At 40.8% G+C, this 14,586-nt stretch overlaps 3 protein-coding genes across 4 annotated transcripts; all 3 read right to left on the reverse strand.

Moving 5' to 3' along the window:
• Positions 1 to 2: 2 nt before the first annotated feature.
• LOC143377511 (15-hydroxyprostaglandin dehydrogenase [NAD(+)]) lies at positions 3 to 4,155 on the reverse strand. Of its 2 annotated transcripts, XM_076828813.1 has the most exons (6): positions 3,933 to 4,135; positions 3,732 to 3,858; positions 3,113 to 3,219; positions 2,743 to 2,916; positions 876 to 1,033; positions 3 to 483 (listed from the first exon to the last, which is right to left on the reverse strand). In XM_076828813.1, the coding sequence occupies exons 1-6, from the start codon at positions 4,023 to 4,025 to the stop codon at positions 348 to 350; spliced, it is 795 nt and encodes a 264-aa protein (XP_076684928.1). In that variant the 5' UTR covers positions 4,026 to 4,135; the 3' UTR covers positions 3 to 347. The 2 variants fall into 2 exon arrangements, with proteins under 2 accessions (XP_076684928.1, XP_076684929.1); XM_076828814.1 differs by lacking the exons at positions 3 to 483; positions 876 to 1,033 and adding an exon at positions 2,434 to 2,556 and having other exon boundaries at positions 2,679 to 2,916; positions 3,933 to 4,155.
• Positions 4,156 to 7,093: 2,938 nt separating this feature from the next.
• On the reverse strand, positions 7,094 to 9,475 carry LOC143377512 (15-hydroxyprostaglandin dehydrogenase [NAD(+)]-like). Its single transcript, XM_076828815.1, has 6 exons — positions 9,059 to 9,475; positions 8,345 to 8,471; positions 8,165 to 8,271; positions 7,694 to 7,867; positions 7,478 to 7,629; positions 7,094 to 7,282 (listed from the first exon to the last, which is right to left on the reverse strand). Exons 1-6 carry the CDS (start codon positions 9,149 to 9,151, stop codon positions 7,144 to 7,146), a joined length of 792 nt encoding a protein of 263 aa, XP_076684930.1. The 5' UTR covers positions 9,152 to 9,475; the 3' UTR covers positions 7,094 to 7,143.
• LOC143377938 (uncharacterized) lies at positions 9,149 to 14,577 on the reverse strand. Its single transcript, XM_076829746.1, has 10 exons — positions 14,418 to 14,577; positions 14,152 to 14,283; positions 13,481 to 13,705; positions 12,875 to 13,008; positions 12,684 to 12,790; positions 12,273 to 12,458; positions 12,047 to 12,192; positions 11,394 to 11,556; positions 11,183 to 11,302; positions 9,149 to 9,288 (listed from the first exon to the last, which is right to left on the reverse strand). Exons 1-9 carry the CDS (start codon positions 14,468 to 14,470, stop codon positions 11,201 to 11,203), a joined length of 1,248 nt encoding a protein of 415 aa, XP_076685861.1. The 5' UTR covers positions 14,471 to 14,577; the 3' UTR covers positions 9,149 to 9,288; positions 11,183 to 11,200.
• Positions 14,578 to 14,586: the final 9 nt, after the last annotated feature.

Below are 14,586 nucleotides of genomic sequence, written 5' to 3' on the forward strand. Positions count from 1 at the left end.
CATTGGGTTTAGAGATTTATTATTCTTCCTTGATAATATCAATAGTCGCTTTTTCCATTAAGTATTATACATTACCTATTATCTATTAATTCTTGCCAAGCATTAATTGGACAAATTATACTTAGATAGACTTAAAACTCCTGTTGTAAATCAAGTTTAACTTGCTCTCCTTAGCTGCAATATCTTATAGAACTTCTCTTTTCCGGAGATGACGGAGGGGTGGTTAAAGTTCTTGCCAACTCAAAGAGGATATTAAAGGTGGCAGGGTGCACGTAAATATCGAGTTGAATAAGGGGACTCGTTTAATTGAAAATAAAAAATTGATTTTTAGTCAGTTTATGATATCCTTAAATTGGGACCTTCAAGGTGGCGTAACTAGGAAATTCGATGGCATATGGGGGCTGATCGTTCTCGCTGACGAAAATTGCGCCGTTGTTCCCCTTCTCTATTAATTCGAGGATGGCGCTCGCCACGTGTTCTGGGCTGTTAACAAACATTTAATTAATAAGACACTTTGGGCAAGTGCAATTTCAACTAATGACGAATTATCAATGCTACTATGATTTAGAAACTTAGAAAAATTTCATCTCTAGAGACTTTTATTACCAATTCCTAAATAAATGATTGGAGAACAAAGTAATTATATTTAGTTCTTAATAACAGTTTACCTCAGATTTGGATTTTTTCTCGAAGCCAAATAGAAGTCAAATATTTAAAGAATTGTGCAACAGTGTTTTTACCGGAGTGAAATTTCTAAGCTATTGAATTATAGTAACTAGTCCATTTTCGATTTTTATCTATCGAGTGTCGAAGAAAGTAGAAGCCGTTAAGTTGACGATTACAAGTGTGATTGATTTGGAAATTCTTTTACTTACGGTTGCTTCTGCATGCTGGCCATCGCAATAGCTGCAGTTTCATCGTCGAGCAGGTCCATAGCGTGCTCCTTGCTGGACATAAATCTGGCAGCCATTGCAGTGTCGGTGAGACCAGGGCATATGGTTAACATACGTATGCCAGTTTTGTCGTAATAGTGCTGTGGAATTCATTAATTAATAACTTCCACGAGCAGGGGTGGATTTGTATACAGATTAAATGGGCGGCAAATTTTGGACGAAAGACGTTGCGAAAGGTACCTACCAAATAAGCCTGCAACTTTTTATTTTCTCATCGACAATAATAGCATAGATATAGGCTGAAAAATAAAGTGTCTATCTATTTTCTCTAACACCGAAAGTGAAGGGCGATCTTTAAACCCAGAGGCTTGGCACCACTTTAAGAACAATTCACTTTATTTTCACGTAGCAGGTCAGCAATAACTTATACGTGAAGCGTCATTTTGAATTCATTTTAAAATTTTCTCGACTACTTTAAGGGTGCCCTCCCATCAAATCACTCCAAAAATAGGAATTTTTAGGATTTTATTTAAACGAAATTAAACGTCATAGTGTTGAAAATCTTTTTAGGCTGTATTTGTACATCATTGAAGATAATAATTTTTTTTTTTAGATCAACATACCAAGAATATTTTCTTAAAGTTTATAAGATTGTTCATGGAATCATCTATGCAATGGTCAGAATAAAGTGGTGTAATCTCATGTTTTGCCAGACCCTTGAACTACAAACTTAAAAACAACGAATACTTTTTCGCACGGAATTGTTTATAAAAAGAAGAAGACTAGTTGAAAACTTTTGATCGTAGATGATCCCATGCAGAATCTTATAAACATTAAGAATTTTCCTGATTTGCTGATTTCAGATAGTTCTCCAAGGCGTTATAAATTCCGCAATTTGTTTTCTATCGCCAGGGCAGTTACAGCCACCAACAGACAGCAGTATTATACAAAATATGCAACAAAAAAAAATTTATCATCTTCAGTGATGTACAAATGCAGCCTAAAGAGATTTTTAACACTATGGCGTTCGCTTTCTTTTAAATAAAATCCTGAAAATGACCTACTTTGGAGTGATTTCATGAGAGGGTACCCTTGAATTAAAGTATTTGATGATATTTCACAGGAAACGCGGAAGACGCTTGCCAGACTACTTAGAGGCGCCAAATCTGAAAATCTGACCTCGTCTACGAAGACCATGGAGCAGATTCCATTTAAAGAGGCCAATTATATCGCAATAGATAGGCATCAAATTATTGGAAAGCAGACTTTGAGTTGAACTCGAAGACGCGATATCAGTTACGAAATCGAGAAAATAGAGTTATCTCCACATTTCTGATCCTTATGATGCAATCTGTTTAGAATGTATCACCGAAAAAAGTAAATTTGACTGGCACGTAGTACGTGATTCATATTATCAGGGGCTCAGTTATCTACGTGTGGAATAATACTTACTTTAATCATCCTCGCGCGGCATTGCTAACCTCGGTAGCTGTGCCATTTATCGAATTTAAGCGACGAAACAATAAAAAGAAACCACAGGTGATAAGAACTTAATATTTCTTCCTCCAGTTTGGGAACCTTCGAACTCTTTGCATTCCCACACAAATCTCTATTGCACAAACATCGATACACCGCTCGCTCGAATACAGTACAAAGTGCTTATCTATTATATAGAATTATAATTAACTATTAATCGCTCATTATCATCAGTTAATCCCGTCGAAAGTAATCGTTTCTGCACGTCACGCAGCAAACACTTGATAGTTCCTCTTATCGACTACCTACTCGCCTGATCCTTCCACGTATCAATATGGACCCAGCGGTTCGTGAACTTCAGCCACTTTCTCACCTTCAACGACTGGGTGAATCCAACGATCGCGTACTGTGTCCCGCCGTAGATCGGCGCTATGGGGATTCCCTCGAGGCCGGCCACCGATGACATGTTGACGATAGTCCCGCCATTTCCACCCTTGTACTTCCCCATGTGCTGCAGCCCCAACATTGTACCGTGAACTACCCCTTTCTACATACAATTCAAGGGGAACAGTTAGAATTTGAGGCTCGCTAGGGCATTTTAGAAGATACCATTCCGCGAAGAGAAGAAGAAAAAATAAGCGCGTGATAAGAAGATTGTTTTCTCCAGCTATGGTTGCGAGACTGCCGGTGACGCAGTATTATGCAACGCTTTCGACAGGGTGTAAATATGTTGGACCACTTACGTAATTTATGTCAACCATAATCTCCCAATCCGCGTCGTCCATGATGCCCGCGATGTTTACCACAATATCCACAGCCTCGTACGTGTCCAGAACTTTCTTGAACGACTCTGGCAAACAGACGCAACGTTCGCCCACAAATATTAATATCACAGATCCTGCCACAAGCGAGCTATTAAAACCGATAGAAGACACGTAAGCCGTGAGTCTCTTTAAGTTCATACTTTTACTCCTTCACTTTTCACGTAATTCGTTAAAACAATCCTCGCCGGTTTCGTAGAATGCAAAGCAGTATTTTTTTTAATAAGTCCCGCGTAAATGGCGCCATACTCGTGGAGATCTGTATCGAGATCTGTTTCAAGTATCGGTATCAATTCCTAAATCGGTATCAGCTGGTATCGACGTGACAATTAATTACTATTCTCTTTGATAAAATCTTTAAATTTCGTTTCGAATATTATTACTTTGACACGATCGAATAGTGCGGGCATGATGCTTTATTAAATATTTAGTGTGCCTGAGAACTGAACGCGCATCTACTTCAACGCGTACGGGGCCATTTAGGTTTCACAGACAGAAGTTCGTTGTTTTTTTTTTAATAATGCAGAAGAATTGCAACTACCTTTCAACTCCTCAGGCTTGGAGACGTCGCAGGCTACAAAAACGGCGCGTTCTTTTCCAAACTCGTTGTTCAGACCGGCAGCGACGTTCTCGCCACCGCAATGGTCCAAGTCTAGCAGAGCTGCCGCCTAGAAATCAAAAAGCAACACCCTGGTCCTACTATCCGCACCAGCGTTCACAAAAATCCTCCGGAAAGGATTACCTTCGCCCCGTTTCGAAGGAGTTCTCGAGCGGTGCACAAGCCGATCCCGTTCGCCCCGCCCGTGACCAGCGCCACTTTGCCCTCGACGTTCATGCTCGATCGGTGGAGGAAAAAGGGCCCGTTGTTCGTCCACAAGATCGAACGCAGGTTCACGGTGCTCCGCGGCGATCTCGCGAATAGCACGGTTGCAAATAGAATATATCCAGCCGCGAAGGCGCTGGCTGGATCGATGAAACTCGAGAAAACGAGAATCAATCGTACGGGATTGAATGTCTCGCGGCTAGCTGGGTGGGTAACGTGACCACCGGTCCGCCGGTAAACAGGATCGAATTTACGCCGATCCGCGGAAAAATTGGCCGCAGCCTAGGGAACTGTCTAGGATGCTGTTTATTCCTGTAGATTTATTGAGTTACCCTAGCGCGTCTCGCTGCACGCTCATTGGAAAATCGAGCGAATGATTCAGCTTCCCGGCGTGTATGGGACGCCTGCTTTTTGTCGAGATAAACTTCGTGGAACGGTTAATAGCCACTGGTACAGCACTATGGTGTGCAAGTAAAAATTTCATAAGGTTGTGGAGTTCGTAGGTTGTAGATAAGGTCTCTGTGAATCTATCATCTGTTATCTTCTGTGAATCACAGCTGGCTTCCTTTTGCTCCCGATGTTAATTTTGTCAGTGTGACTGAAGTGTTTTCTGGGCACATATTTCCTCCAGCTGTTCATGGAGTTGTCACTAAGAATTTGTTTTATCCTACATTCAGTAAATCTCCTTCTATTTCATTTCAGTATCTCTCACTAAAACGTACAGTTGCGGACGAAAGAAAGTTTACAACATTCAAAATCGCATAACTTTTTTAGAATTGGTCCAAACGACATGAGTTTTTTTTTTGAGAAGCTAGAAGGATTAGTTTGCTGAACGACGTGTTTTGTCGTTTTGAAAAAAAAAATGCAATTGCTTGGAATAGTAAGAAAATAGTAAAAGTCGTTTTTTAAACTTTTTTTTGCGAGCCTGTAATAAAAATTCAAAAAAAATCGGTTGTCGATTGAAGTAGCGTAGATTTCTTAGCGAGCACCTAGGGGCTAAGAGGAATCTACCCACCTTTCATGGTCATAGGATCACTGGTTCCATAAAAATCGTAAATGAGTCGTGATTTGGATTTCATATATATAGATAGATTATTTAAAATATCAAAGACGTTTAAACCTTCTTCTTGCCAAGACGAACAGAGTTACGTAACACACTTGTGAGTAGAGTTAAAATCTATTGAGATTACGCGTTTCAAGTATGCAACTTCAATTTTATATAATAGTATATAGATTAGGCCAGCTGACGAACGCGTCAGTCTGCCGGTTGCCCTTTAATAGACGTTTTGGGCCGGTACTTTATGGAATATAAAATTGCTTATAACTGCAAAACTAAGCATTATCGGACATATGTGTGTATCATCTTTTTTTTATTATCTTTATGAGTAGAACCACCCCTGAAATATTGTCCCACGTATTTATAAACAACCTATATAAGAGAAAGAATCGAGTAATTAGATGATTACTTTCAATCATCACAACAATTGAAACAGGGAAAGAAATCCTTGTATATAGGTCATCTTAAGTACCAGGCCACCTTCAGAAACCACCGCCAGAGGACCGCCCAGATGATCCTGTTCTCGCAAGTCCTCGCGGCGCTGCTCGTTCGTATATATACTTCCTCCGCTGTACCTATTCTTGTCCCCGCGTCTGAGGCAGGGTCTGCTAGGAACGCCTTACTGACGAGTCCGACCTAGCCAGACCTAGGACGAAACGCGGCCCCCCAATAAATCCCCATTCCTCTTTCTCCTGTACCATCCAAATTTACGCTCTTACAGTCACTCGAGGGGGACTATAAACAACCAGCAGCCGGGGCGCAGCACCTGGACGACAGAGGGAGGAAGGCGAAAGGGGGGAGGAGGGAGAGAAGAAATCAACATCCAACAACAACAACAACACAAACAACTCTCACAAGGAACACGACACCGCCGCCTAAAACCAAACCAGCAGCGATCTCCCAGCTTCAGGAGCCAGGAGGACAAAGGAGAGAAGAAGAAAAAGAAGACAACAACACAACACACACCACCAACCGATGACGGAGACAAGGATGTCATCGTACGCCCAGGATCGTAGCCTCATCCTTAGGATGGCCCGACACACCAGAGTGGTGTATCTCCAACTGCGGATCTCTTTGTTTCGTCAAACAGGGTCACCGAACAACCAGAGATCGCCGACCGGAGAATGGTGTGGGATTACACGGCCGCTGCTGCGGCATCATCAATTCGTGGCTCATGCCTGAGGACTAGCAGCATACATACGACTCGATACGCGGTGGAGAGCGGTCCACTGACAGACGGATGGATCGGATCCCCCCCAGCAGCAGAATGTGCAGAGCACCAACCCCCACAAAGGCTCTCGAGCGCGCTTCGCTCGCTCCTGGATCGAGAAGGGATCGGCACCTCCTGCGACGAAGTTAATTGAGAAGTAGTAGAGGAAATGGGATGGACAAAGGCCGACACGCGTTATGGGGCTAACGACGCCGCGACCTTTACAACCACACGACTGTTGATATCGACTCGCATCGCCTGCAACTGCGTCGACAACGGGCTCGACCGAGAGCACTTGTATGAGCGGAGCAAATCAAATCCAGTTCGCCGATCCCTGGGGAAAATCAACCGTCATCGAGAGAAGTTGGGCATCCTACGATATACATCCTTCCAACCCGTCCTCTGTGTGTTCTCCTAATTCCCGCGTCTGAGGCAGGGCTTGCTAGGGAAAGCCTTACTGATGAGTCCTACTAGCAGGCCTGAGGACGAAACGCAAAAATCTTTTTTTTTGTATATCTGATTTTCTTTGTTTTCTGTCGTTGCGGATTTTGGGGGAAGTTTGTGGGAGTTGAAAAATGTTATACTCTGTAGACGTGTTTTATTTCTATACTCGTTTGTAGGCGCATTGAAAATGATTTTCCTGGGAAACTTTAATTTAACTTTAATTGGTAGCCGCACTAGTAATTCTTTGCAGTATTCAAAGTCTTATCACTCGCGTGTGAGTCGAAGGAGGCAGGTAATTATCTCGGCAGTAAGGATGCCAGCAGTGCACCACTGCCATAGAATAGTTATTAGTCCTTCAGGCAGCACAGAAATGGGGAAACTGACGTAATATGCCCGAGTGGAAGAATTTATACACATTCTTACAGCTCATGCTTCACAAGATCCTGGTACGTGGGTATATCGATGACACAGAGTGGTTCGTTTGCTGCAACAATGCAAGCTGCGCCGTTTTTGCCCTTCTCGATCAATTTCACCATCGCCTTGGCCACATCTTCCGGTCTAGAAACGCAATTGATTAAAATTACTTACAACGATTCATTTTAACACCAGAAATAAGTCTACAGAAAAGGTTGAGCAGAGTCGAAAGAAACGGGTCGAGTTTATTTGCAATTCACTGTAGAAAGGTGTCATTCACCGTTATAGTCTACTAAAATTAATAAAAAGCTAGTTCATAGCGTTCAGCGAGGTACTTACGGTTGGTCCGGCCAGGTTTTCATATCGGCCATGAGTTTGTTGTGATCGAAGAAGCTCAAAAATGACATTTCCATCATGTTATCGGCTAACGGGGTTCTGGTCAGGCCGGGGCACATTAGCAACATACGAACGCCAGTTCTGTCGTAGGAGCCCTGCGAGTTGAAATTGTATTTTCGAGTTTCGAAATTACCCGAAATTCTCAGTGGATTCTCTTACTTGTAAGCTGGCGGTTAAACCAACAACAGCGTACTTCGTCGCACAGTAGATCGGAAATTCTGTTGCGGGTGTAACACCAGCGATGGACGCGATGTTCACTATCGTACCGCCACAACCACCATTGTGTTTGCCCATTATGTCGATGCCTAGAAGTGTTGTTCGAACGAGCCCCGCCTAAGCGAGATGAAAATTAATCAGTGAGAGGTATTTTAATTTAAACCTTCCCGGGGATCAGGGTACGAAGCTAAAGAAGCATTTTGGAATGTTATGAGAATGAAACTTCGAGTGCTAAAGATATATTATAAAATTGAAGAGTGCTTGCTGAAAACACTGTAAGTGCCAAAATTAAAAAAAGTATTTTTTTATCAAGAAATGTGGCACGTGCCAATGGTAATACTATAGCGTAGAATTTGATTTTTGGTAGTTACAGTGTTTTTTAAAAGAACTCTTCAATTACGAAATTTTACTCACAACATTTATGTCGATCATACGCTCCCACATGACATTGTCCAGGCACCCCGCGGAGTTGATCAAAATGTCCAAGCCTCCTAGGGTCTCGACGACCTTCTTGAAGCTCGCTGTTCAAATTATATTCGTATTACAGCTCCCATTCTGTCATACTGAAGCAATCATTAAGACTTCCCGACTTACATTCCACTTGCTCCTGACTCGTCACATCGCAGGCGAAAAGGTGCACGCGACCTTTGCCGAATTGACTCCTCAGCTGCGCAACGGCGTCCTCACCCTTAGAACTGGGCAGGTCCAAGATGGCAACGGACTAGGACAGGACGTGCAACGTGTTATATAACCAATTAATAATAATAATTCTTTGTTGATACAATAAGATACAAAAATTAACAAATACATATAAGAAAACAAAAAAGAGAAAAATAGTAGAGTGAGAAACTAGATTCTAAACAACAAGTCCTTTCATTCTAACAAACTGTATTCTAAATGCTACACACTACCTTAAGGGACCTCCCTACTTTGACGGCCTGAAAATGAGCGCGATATTTGGGATTTTTTTAAAGAGAAACCCTTAAATTATATTAATTGAAAACTTTATGCCTATATTTGTACATACTTAGGCAACATTTTAAAAACGATTTACTTTTACTTTCTCAATACTAGGGCGCACCTACGTACAAAGGAACATACCAGCACGAGAGATAAATATTATGATATAACACGAAAATAAGAAGGACAGACACCGCGTTACTCAAACGTCCCGCAATGCAAATATGTGTTACGAATTAGAACAATTATTCAAATAGATATGAATTTATGTATCTAACGCTTAACCTCGATAAGATTCTTGGTTCTATCGAGAGTTGAGTCTCTCACAGGTAGACCGACGAAGTTTACCTTGGCATTGTGATGTAACAGTTGCTCAACGCAGCTGTAACCGATACCACTGGCTCCGCCAGTGATGGCCGCAGTTTTATCCTTCACGTCCATCGTTCCTTCTGCAGCGGCTTACCGAGACTTTTACAGATTACTAGCTGTCGATTGTCGGGCTCGTCTACTCGCGACAGGCCGATACGGGGCAGACACATGAGATCACTGTCGAACCGCGAATGGAATTAAGGCTGCGCCTAATTAGAGGACGCAGCAGGTAGCGTGATAAGTGGCAGTGCGTGGTAGGGTCAAGGAACACTTTCTTGGATGAGGTGCGACATCCCCACCTTCGTTTGGAAAAAAAAAAAACGAAAATATGGACAATCAGGGAGTCGCTTGGAATGGAACCAAGCTCGCGCAGCGAGTGCCACTCGTGGAATGTTAATTGTGTCGCGGACGTCGATGTAACCGTTAGTCCAATGCGATTGCATGCAATTTATTCTGGTAGCGTATTGTCGAACTACAGATTACTTCCAGAATTAGCATCCTGTATCTCCGTGCACGTAGACTGTATGAAAGTATGGGTAAATTTAAAATTTGTTATCACAGGAAAATTTCCAATGCTATGACTACTTGGCTTAGCCTTGCAAGATTACGGACAGAGGTGTTTTCAAAGAAGATATTTATAGTAGTAACTGTCGCGGGGGTGACAAATTGTTGTCCACTGGTGTACCACCGTATTTACGCACACGAATATGTACATTGAGGTTTACATGTAGGTAGAGACCCGACGCGACTATTTAGGATCTTCCTGCCGGTTCACTAAATTTTGACGGCCTCTTTTCTTATTGTTTCACCTTCTACTACAATTCCCTTTCATCTAAAATTCGCTCCACATCCACCGTCTCATCTTTCAAACTAGCAGGGTGATTACTTACAACAATAGTAATTGATTCTTTCTTCTACTCTTTCAAACTCACGCATACGGCTTTAGTCCTTACTCGCGACTACGTTTTTTTACTCTCTACGCCTATTTTTCGCCTACACTATTAGTATTAGATAGCTTCATGACAGCTAGCAGCTTGGCCTCGATCTTTTGCACTCTACTTCTACGAAATTATATGTTATATAATTTCTTTCTCGACCATTTTTTCTTTCTTGTTTTCTTACAAGTATTTGTTTTTTTTCTTTATCTCTATTTTCGAGAATTCTTTATCTTATTATTATTATTCATGTCCACCGGTGCAATAAAGAGTTCTTCTTATTATTTTAATCAAGCATCAGATTGCTCGTATCGCTCTAATTCTGAATTCCGGAACGTCGACGGGGCGCTGTTTTAATGAAAGCGAGATAAGATCAGGGTGATAAGATTGTGACGTGCAGGTGCAAGTAAATAAATGGCTTGTCTTGTTGCAATAGCTGCCTGGGTAAACATCGAAATCAACCGGTTTCCTATGTTTATGGTGGTTACCTGAAAGTGATCACCAAACAGTCCTATTATTCTAAGGGGTTTGGAATAATCTATTGAGAGTTCGACAATCTTCCTCGGCATATCTTGCGGCAGACTAACGCGTGAATTTAATGCGTTCGTAATTTGTTGGAATTTAAATTTATTACATACCAATCATGTCTGGTATTTGCATTCTTTATATGGTGCTAATGCAAACCGGGAGGGGGGTAATTAACTGGGGGTAATTAACGTAACAGGTTTGCAAATGGAACGCGAAGTCATGCAGGTACTTCTCAAATTGTTTGTCGAACTGATAACGTTTCATCGCGCACAGAAAAATCGTCGCACGAAAAACAGGGGCGATTTTGAAGAAGAAAGTCTAAAGAATCAGTGGCACTATAATCAACTTATCATAAGTTGACATAGTGGCACTGTAATCGTGTTGAATCACTCCGGTCTTTCACGCGTGGGAACAAAGTAAATTCAACTCGCGATTAGCGTCTTGAAATAATTATCAGTGTAACCGTTTTTATGGGAATAGATGAGAGTATGCCTCGAAAAGCGAGAACAATTCTGAACAGGATAAGATATTCTCACATACCAATCATATGATGACTAAAAGTAAAAGGATGCTGTTCCCAGATTCTACACAAAGTTGGGTGCAGTGGAATTAAAATAAATCCTCTAAACAATCAGCTTACTCTTTGTCAGCCCCTTTCTCACTTCTTCTTTGGGGGGTCCGTGTCGCAGCTTGGCTTCTTCTCCGATGGACATGCATCAGTAACTTTGGCACATGGTGGTTCCAGTTTCACTGTACAGGGCTAAAATTGCCACAGTATCTTTCACCTTACAGATTCACGTTGCACGCACAGAGACTATAAACTTATAAAGTTCACATAGAATTGCTTTTACTTGTGTTTCATAGACTTTAGGATCGACTTTCTCGCCCTGCTTCGAAGGGAAGTGAATCAATCGAGGGATCTCGTGAACACTGGTCGCTGGTTCCACTAGCCACGTGCTTCCGCTGCGTGCCCATGCCATTACGTAGGTCAAAGCTGATCCTACTTGATATTTTCTATAACGCATCGAAAATTAAACTGGCACGCATTGTATAAAATAATTAAAATTTTTCTGGCAAGTCGGCGCACGCGAATTCTTCGTGCTAAAAGAAATCGGTAATGTCCTTTGCAAGTTTGCGATCTGAAGCTTCGTTTTCGAGATATAAATGGTAACTTCCGAAGTTCTACTGTCTAAATGCCGCGCGCTGGAATTCGAGCTGCGAAAGATTCTGATGGTTGTATCTCGAGAACGAAGACTTTGATTGCGAAGTGGTAAAGGACTTTTCGATTCCTTTTGGCCTAAGGAGCGTGTATGCTGCGGTGGATCACTTTGTTAATAACTCTTCTTGTGTACTTATGTAAATAACACATAGTGGGTGCAAGTGTTTCTCTTAAATTCTGTTCTTTAAAATGGCAAACTTGTAGTCACTAATTATTTAAAGTACTAAGTTTGAAGAATTCTTTCTTAGACGATTATGAAAATTTGATCGATAAAATTTCACGTACGTAGTTGGTGTACAAGGTGGCAACTCCTTGGCACACTCTTTGGGAAGGGGGTCTGGAAAATCAGGTAACCCTATGTCAGAGAACTGTTTATTTGCCGGGCAAAGGGCCACTAAACGCACACCAGTTTCTTCTACTTTATACTCCTTCTTTAATACAAAAGGAATATATAGGTGAGGGGATACGAAGTGAGTGTTAGAATAATAATCGTACGTCTAATTCGAAATACCGCGAAATCCATTGTGATTTCTATAGCCGGCTCTTTTTTACAGTAAATAGGGAATGGGTCCAGGGGCCAACCCATGAATCCAAAAATGCTTGCACAGTTCACTATTATGCCACCAGGACCACCGTGGTTCTTCCCCATAATGTTTAGCCCGATTTGAATCGCTCTTGCTGCGTTATTCTGTAATTTCTTCGTTGAAATTTAAATCTCTTTAGATTTTAGATTACTTCGGATTTAAATTGTATAAGCTGCTATCTCTAATCTTCCCAAAATTCTTATACGAAATTTCAAGGATTCGATGCTGTCAGATTTTGCAAGTTGAGCTTCAATTGAATACTTTTCAAAATTTCTTGCACCTTTTCGTAATTCTTACACTTACGAAACGCAATTAAAAGCTGCACTGTTATCACGTACCTCCTTCTTTTCTGACTTATTGCAATTCGTAGAAAACGATTCCTTATCTAAATCATTGAAGAGAATGTGTATCTCCTTGTGCTTGCAGACAGCTTGTCTCAAAGTGGCTACGAAAATGATTAACAAAAGGACTCAGCACTGAATTCAGAAAATTCATCTTATCGAAATTCAGATGCTTCGCTGATATTAACCTTCGAACTGGCGGACATTCTTCACGTCACACTCGAGAAACTGCACACGATCCCATCCATAAGAATCACAGAGCCTTCGCGCTGCCGTTTGTCCTTGCTCGGTATCACTGTCCACTATCACGATGTTCTGAATCATTCAGAAAAATCGATTCTAGACCACGCACTAATTAAAATCGTCTTAGTTTCTGTTCACATTCAATATCTTTTCATTCAAGCTTCACACGACAAACTTTCCCCACAAGTTTCATTTTGTGCGTTATGAACTTTGTCATATTTGTTTATTTTTATTTTAAATAAAGTTAAAGTGAAAATTAAATTTACAGTTAAAATTAAAGTTAAGGTAAAAGTTAAAGTTGAAGTTACAGTTAAAGTTAAAGTTGAAAATCTTATTCAACGTAGAAGTTGAAACGCCCTAGAATAAAAAAAAGTGAACTTTATTCGACACGTGACGAATAATTTTATTAACTTTCATTCGTTATTCATAATTTTTATTTTAATAAAAATTTTGCTCATCTCTCCTGTAGAGTAGGTCTTCCTTCAACATCGAATATGTATGAGAGAATTCGTACGTTTGGGAGATCTACTCCATACATAAACATGACTTACCATTGTCCTGCTTCAGGTGTAAATATTATGGAATTCGAATTAAAGTAAACATATACATTCACACGGTACACGAAGAAGAATCTGAGGCTTCGTATCGGAAGAGTACTAACTCGTGCTCCTTTACACAAAAGATGATCGGCAGCCGCGAAACCGAAACCATCAGAACCGCCAATAATTACGGCGATTTTGCACGAAGGCTCGAGAATTGATTTGGGCGAACCGGCACTACAATTTCATATAAAAAAAGCTATTAAAATCATCACAGCAGTCTCTGGACAATTATTAAGGGGGAACCCTATTTTTGGGTCTAAAAGCATTGTAAAATTTGGGATTTTTTTTTTAAGAAACTAGCGTTCCGATTCATCTGAAATTTGGACCATCTTTTTATGCGTCTTTGAAGAAGTTGCAGATTTTTTCTTATTCATTTTTAATAATAAATATAGGAGTTACGCACGAAAAAATCAAATCTGAAACAAACCAGAATAAAAGAAAACATTTGTTAAAAATTAATAAAAAAAAAACAGCAACTTCATCAAAGATGCATAAAAGCATGGGTCGAGTTACAGATGAATCGAAATGCTAGTTTCTTAAAAAAAAATTCCTCAACTTTGCCATGTTTTCAGCCCGAAAATATGATTCGACCTTTAAGCACTTTTGCAATAAAAATTTACCAATTGCCAGGCTTTATTATCTTCGGCCCTTCAGGCTCTTTCTTTTTCAAAAACGAGCGCGCGTTCCTCTTTTTTTTCTGATGCATCAAGCTCGTCCCGTGAAACCGTCGCGGTTCGATTTTCCACAGACTGCTGAGGGGAAAATGTAATTCAGAGCGGTTAATCGTAGGGAAACTGAGGGAAAAAATCGTATGGTTTGAAAGGAAGTCTAAGAAGCGTTCGGCTATGATTACTTCAAGAGAAAGTATCACGTTCGAGTGGCTTACCTTGGACTTCTAAGAAGGTTGGAGACGATCGAGGTTACGTATCGTGACAACATGTTGCTGGAAACAGTTTTTATAGTAAACTCTATAACTGCTTTGTCAACACTCTTCGACGAATAATCGAGCAGAAATTAAATACGCAATACCAAACCAGAATTTCGAGATTTTCAAC

Source organism: Andrena cerasifolii, chromosome 16 (assembly GCF_050908995.1).
Source record: "Andrena cerasifolii isolate SP2316 chromosome 16, iyAndCera1_principal, whole genome shotgun sequence".
Classification (NCBI taxonomy): domain Eukaryota; kingdom Metazoa; phylum Arthropoda; class Insecta; order Hymenoptera; family Andrenidae; genus Andrena; species Andrena cerasifolii.

What these genes read in the sequence shown, in the direction of transcription:
- LOC143377511 (XM_076828813.1), bottom strand. Translation starts at nt 4,025, where the DNA reads ATGAACGTCGAGGGCAAAGTGGCGCTGGTCACGGGCGGGGCGAACGGG. An exon ending in GATTCACCCAGTCGTTGAAG is followed by an intron (nt 1,034 to 2,742) that starts GTGAGAAAGTGG and finishes TGAATTCCACAG; the next exon opens with CACTATTACGACAAAACTGG. An exon ending in GCCAGCATGCAGAAGCAACC is followed by an intron (nt 484 to 875) that starts GTAAGTAAAAGA and finishes GTTTGTTAACAG; the next exon opens with CCCAGAACACGTGGCGAGCG.
- LOC143377512 (XM_076828815.1), bottom strand. Translation starts at nt 9,151, where the DNA reads ATGGACGTGAAGGATAAAACTGCGGCCATCACTGGCGGAGCCAGTGGT. An exon ending in GAGTCAGGAGCAAGTGGAAT is followed by an intron (nt 8,272 to 8,344) that starts GTAAGTCGGGAA and finishes TAATTTGAACAG; the next exon opens with CGAGCTTCAAGAAGGTCGTC. An exon ending in AAAACCTGGCCGGACCAACC is followed by an intron (nt 7,283 to 7,477) that starts GTAAGTACCTCG and finishes TTGCGTTTCTAG; the next exon opens with ACCGGAAGATGTGGCCAAGG.
- LOC143377938 (XM_076829746.1), bottom strand. Translation starts at nt 14,470, where the DNA reads ATGTTGTCACGATACGTAACCTCGATCGTCTCCAACCTTCTTAGAAGT. An exon ending in ATAAGTCAGAAAAGAAGGAG is followed by an intron (nt 12,459 to 12,683) that starts GTACGTGATAAC and finishes ATTTCAACGAAG; the next exon opens with AAATTACAGAATAACGCAGC. An exon ending in AAATCACAATGGATTTCGCG is followed by an intron (nt 12,193 to 12,272) that starts GTATTTCGAATT and finishes TTTGTATTAAAG; the next exon opens with AAGGAGTATAAAGTAGAAGA.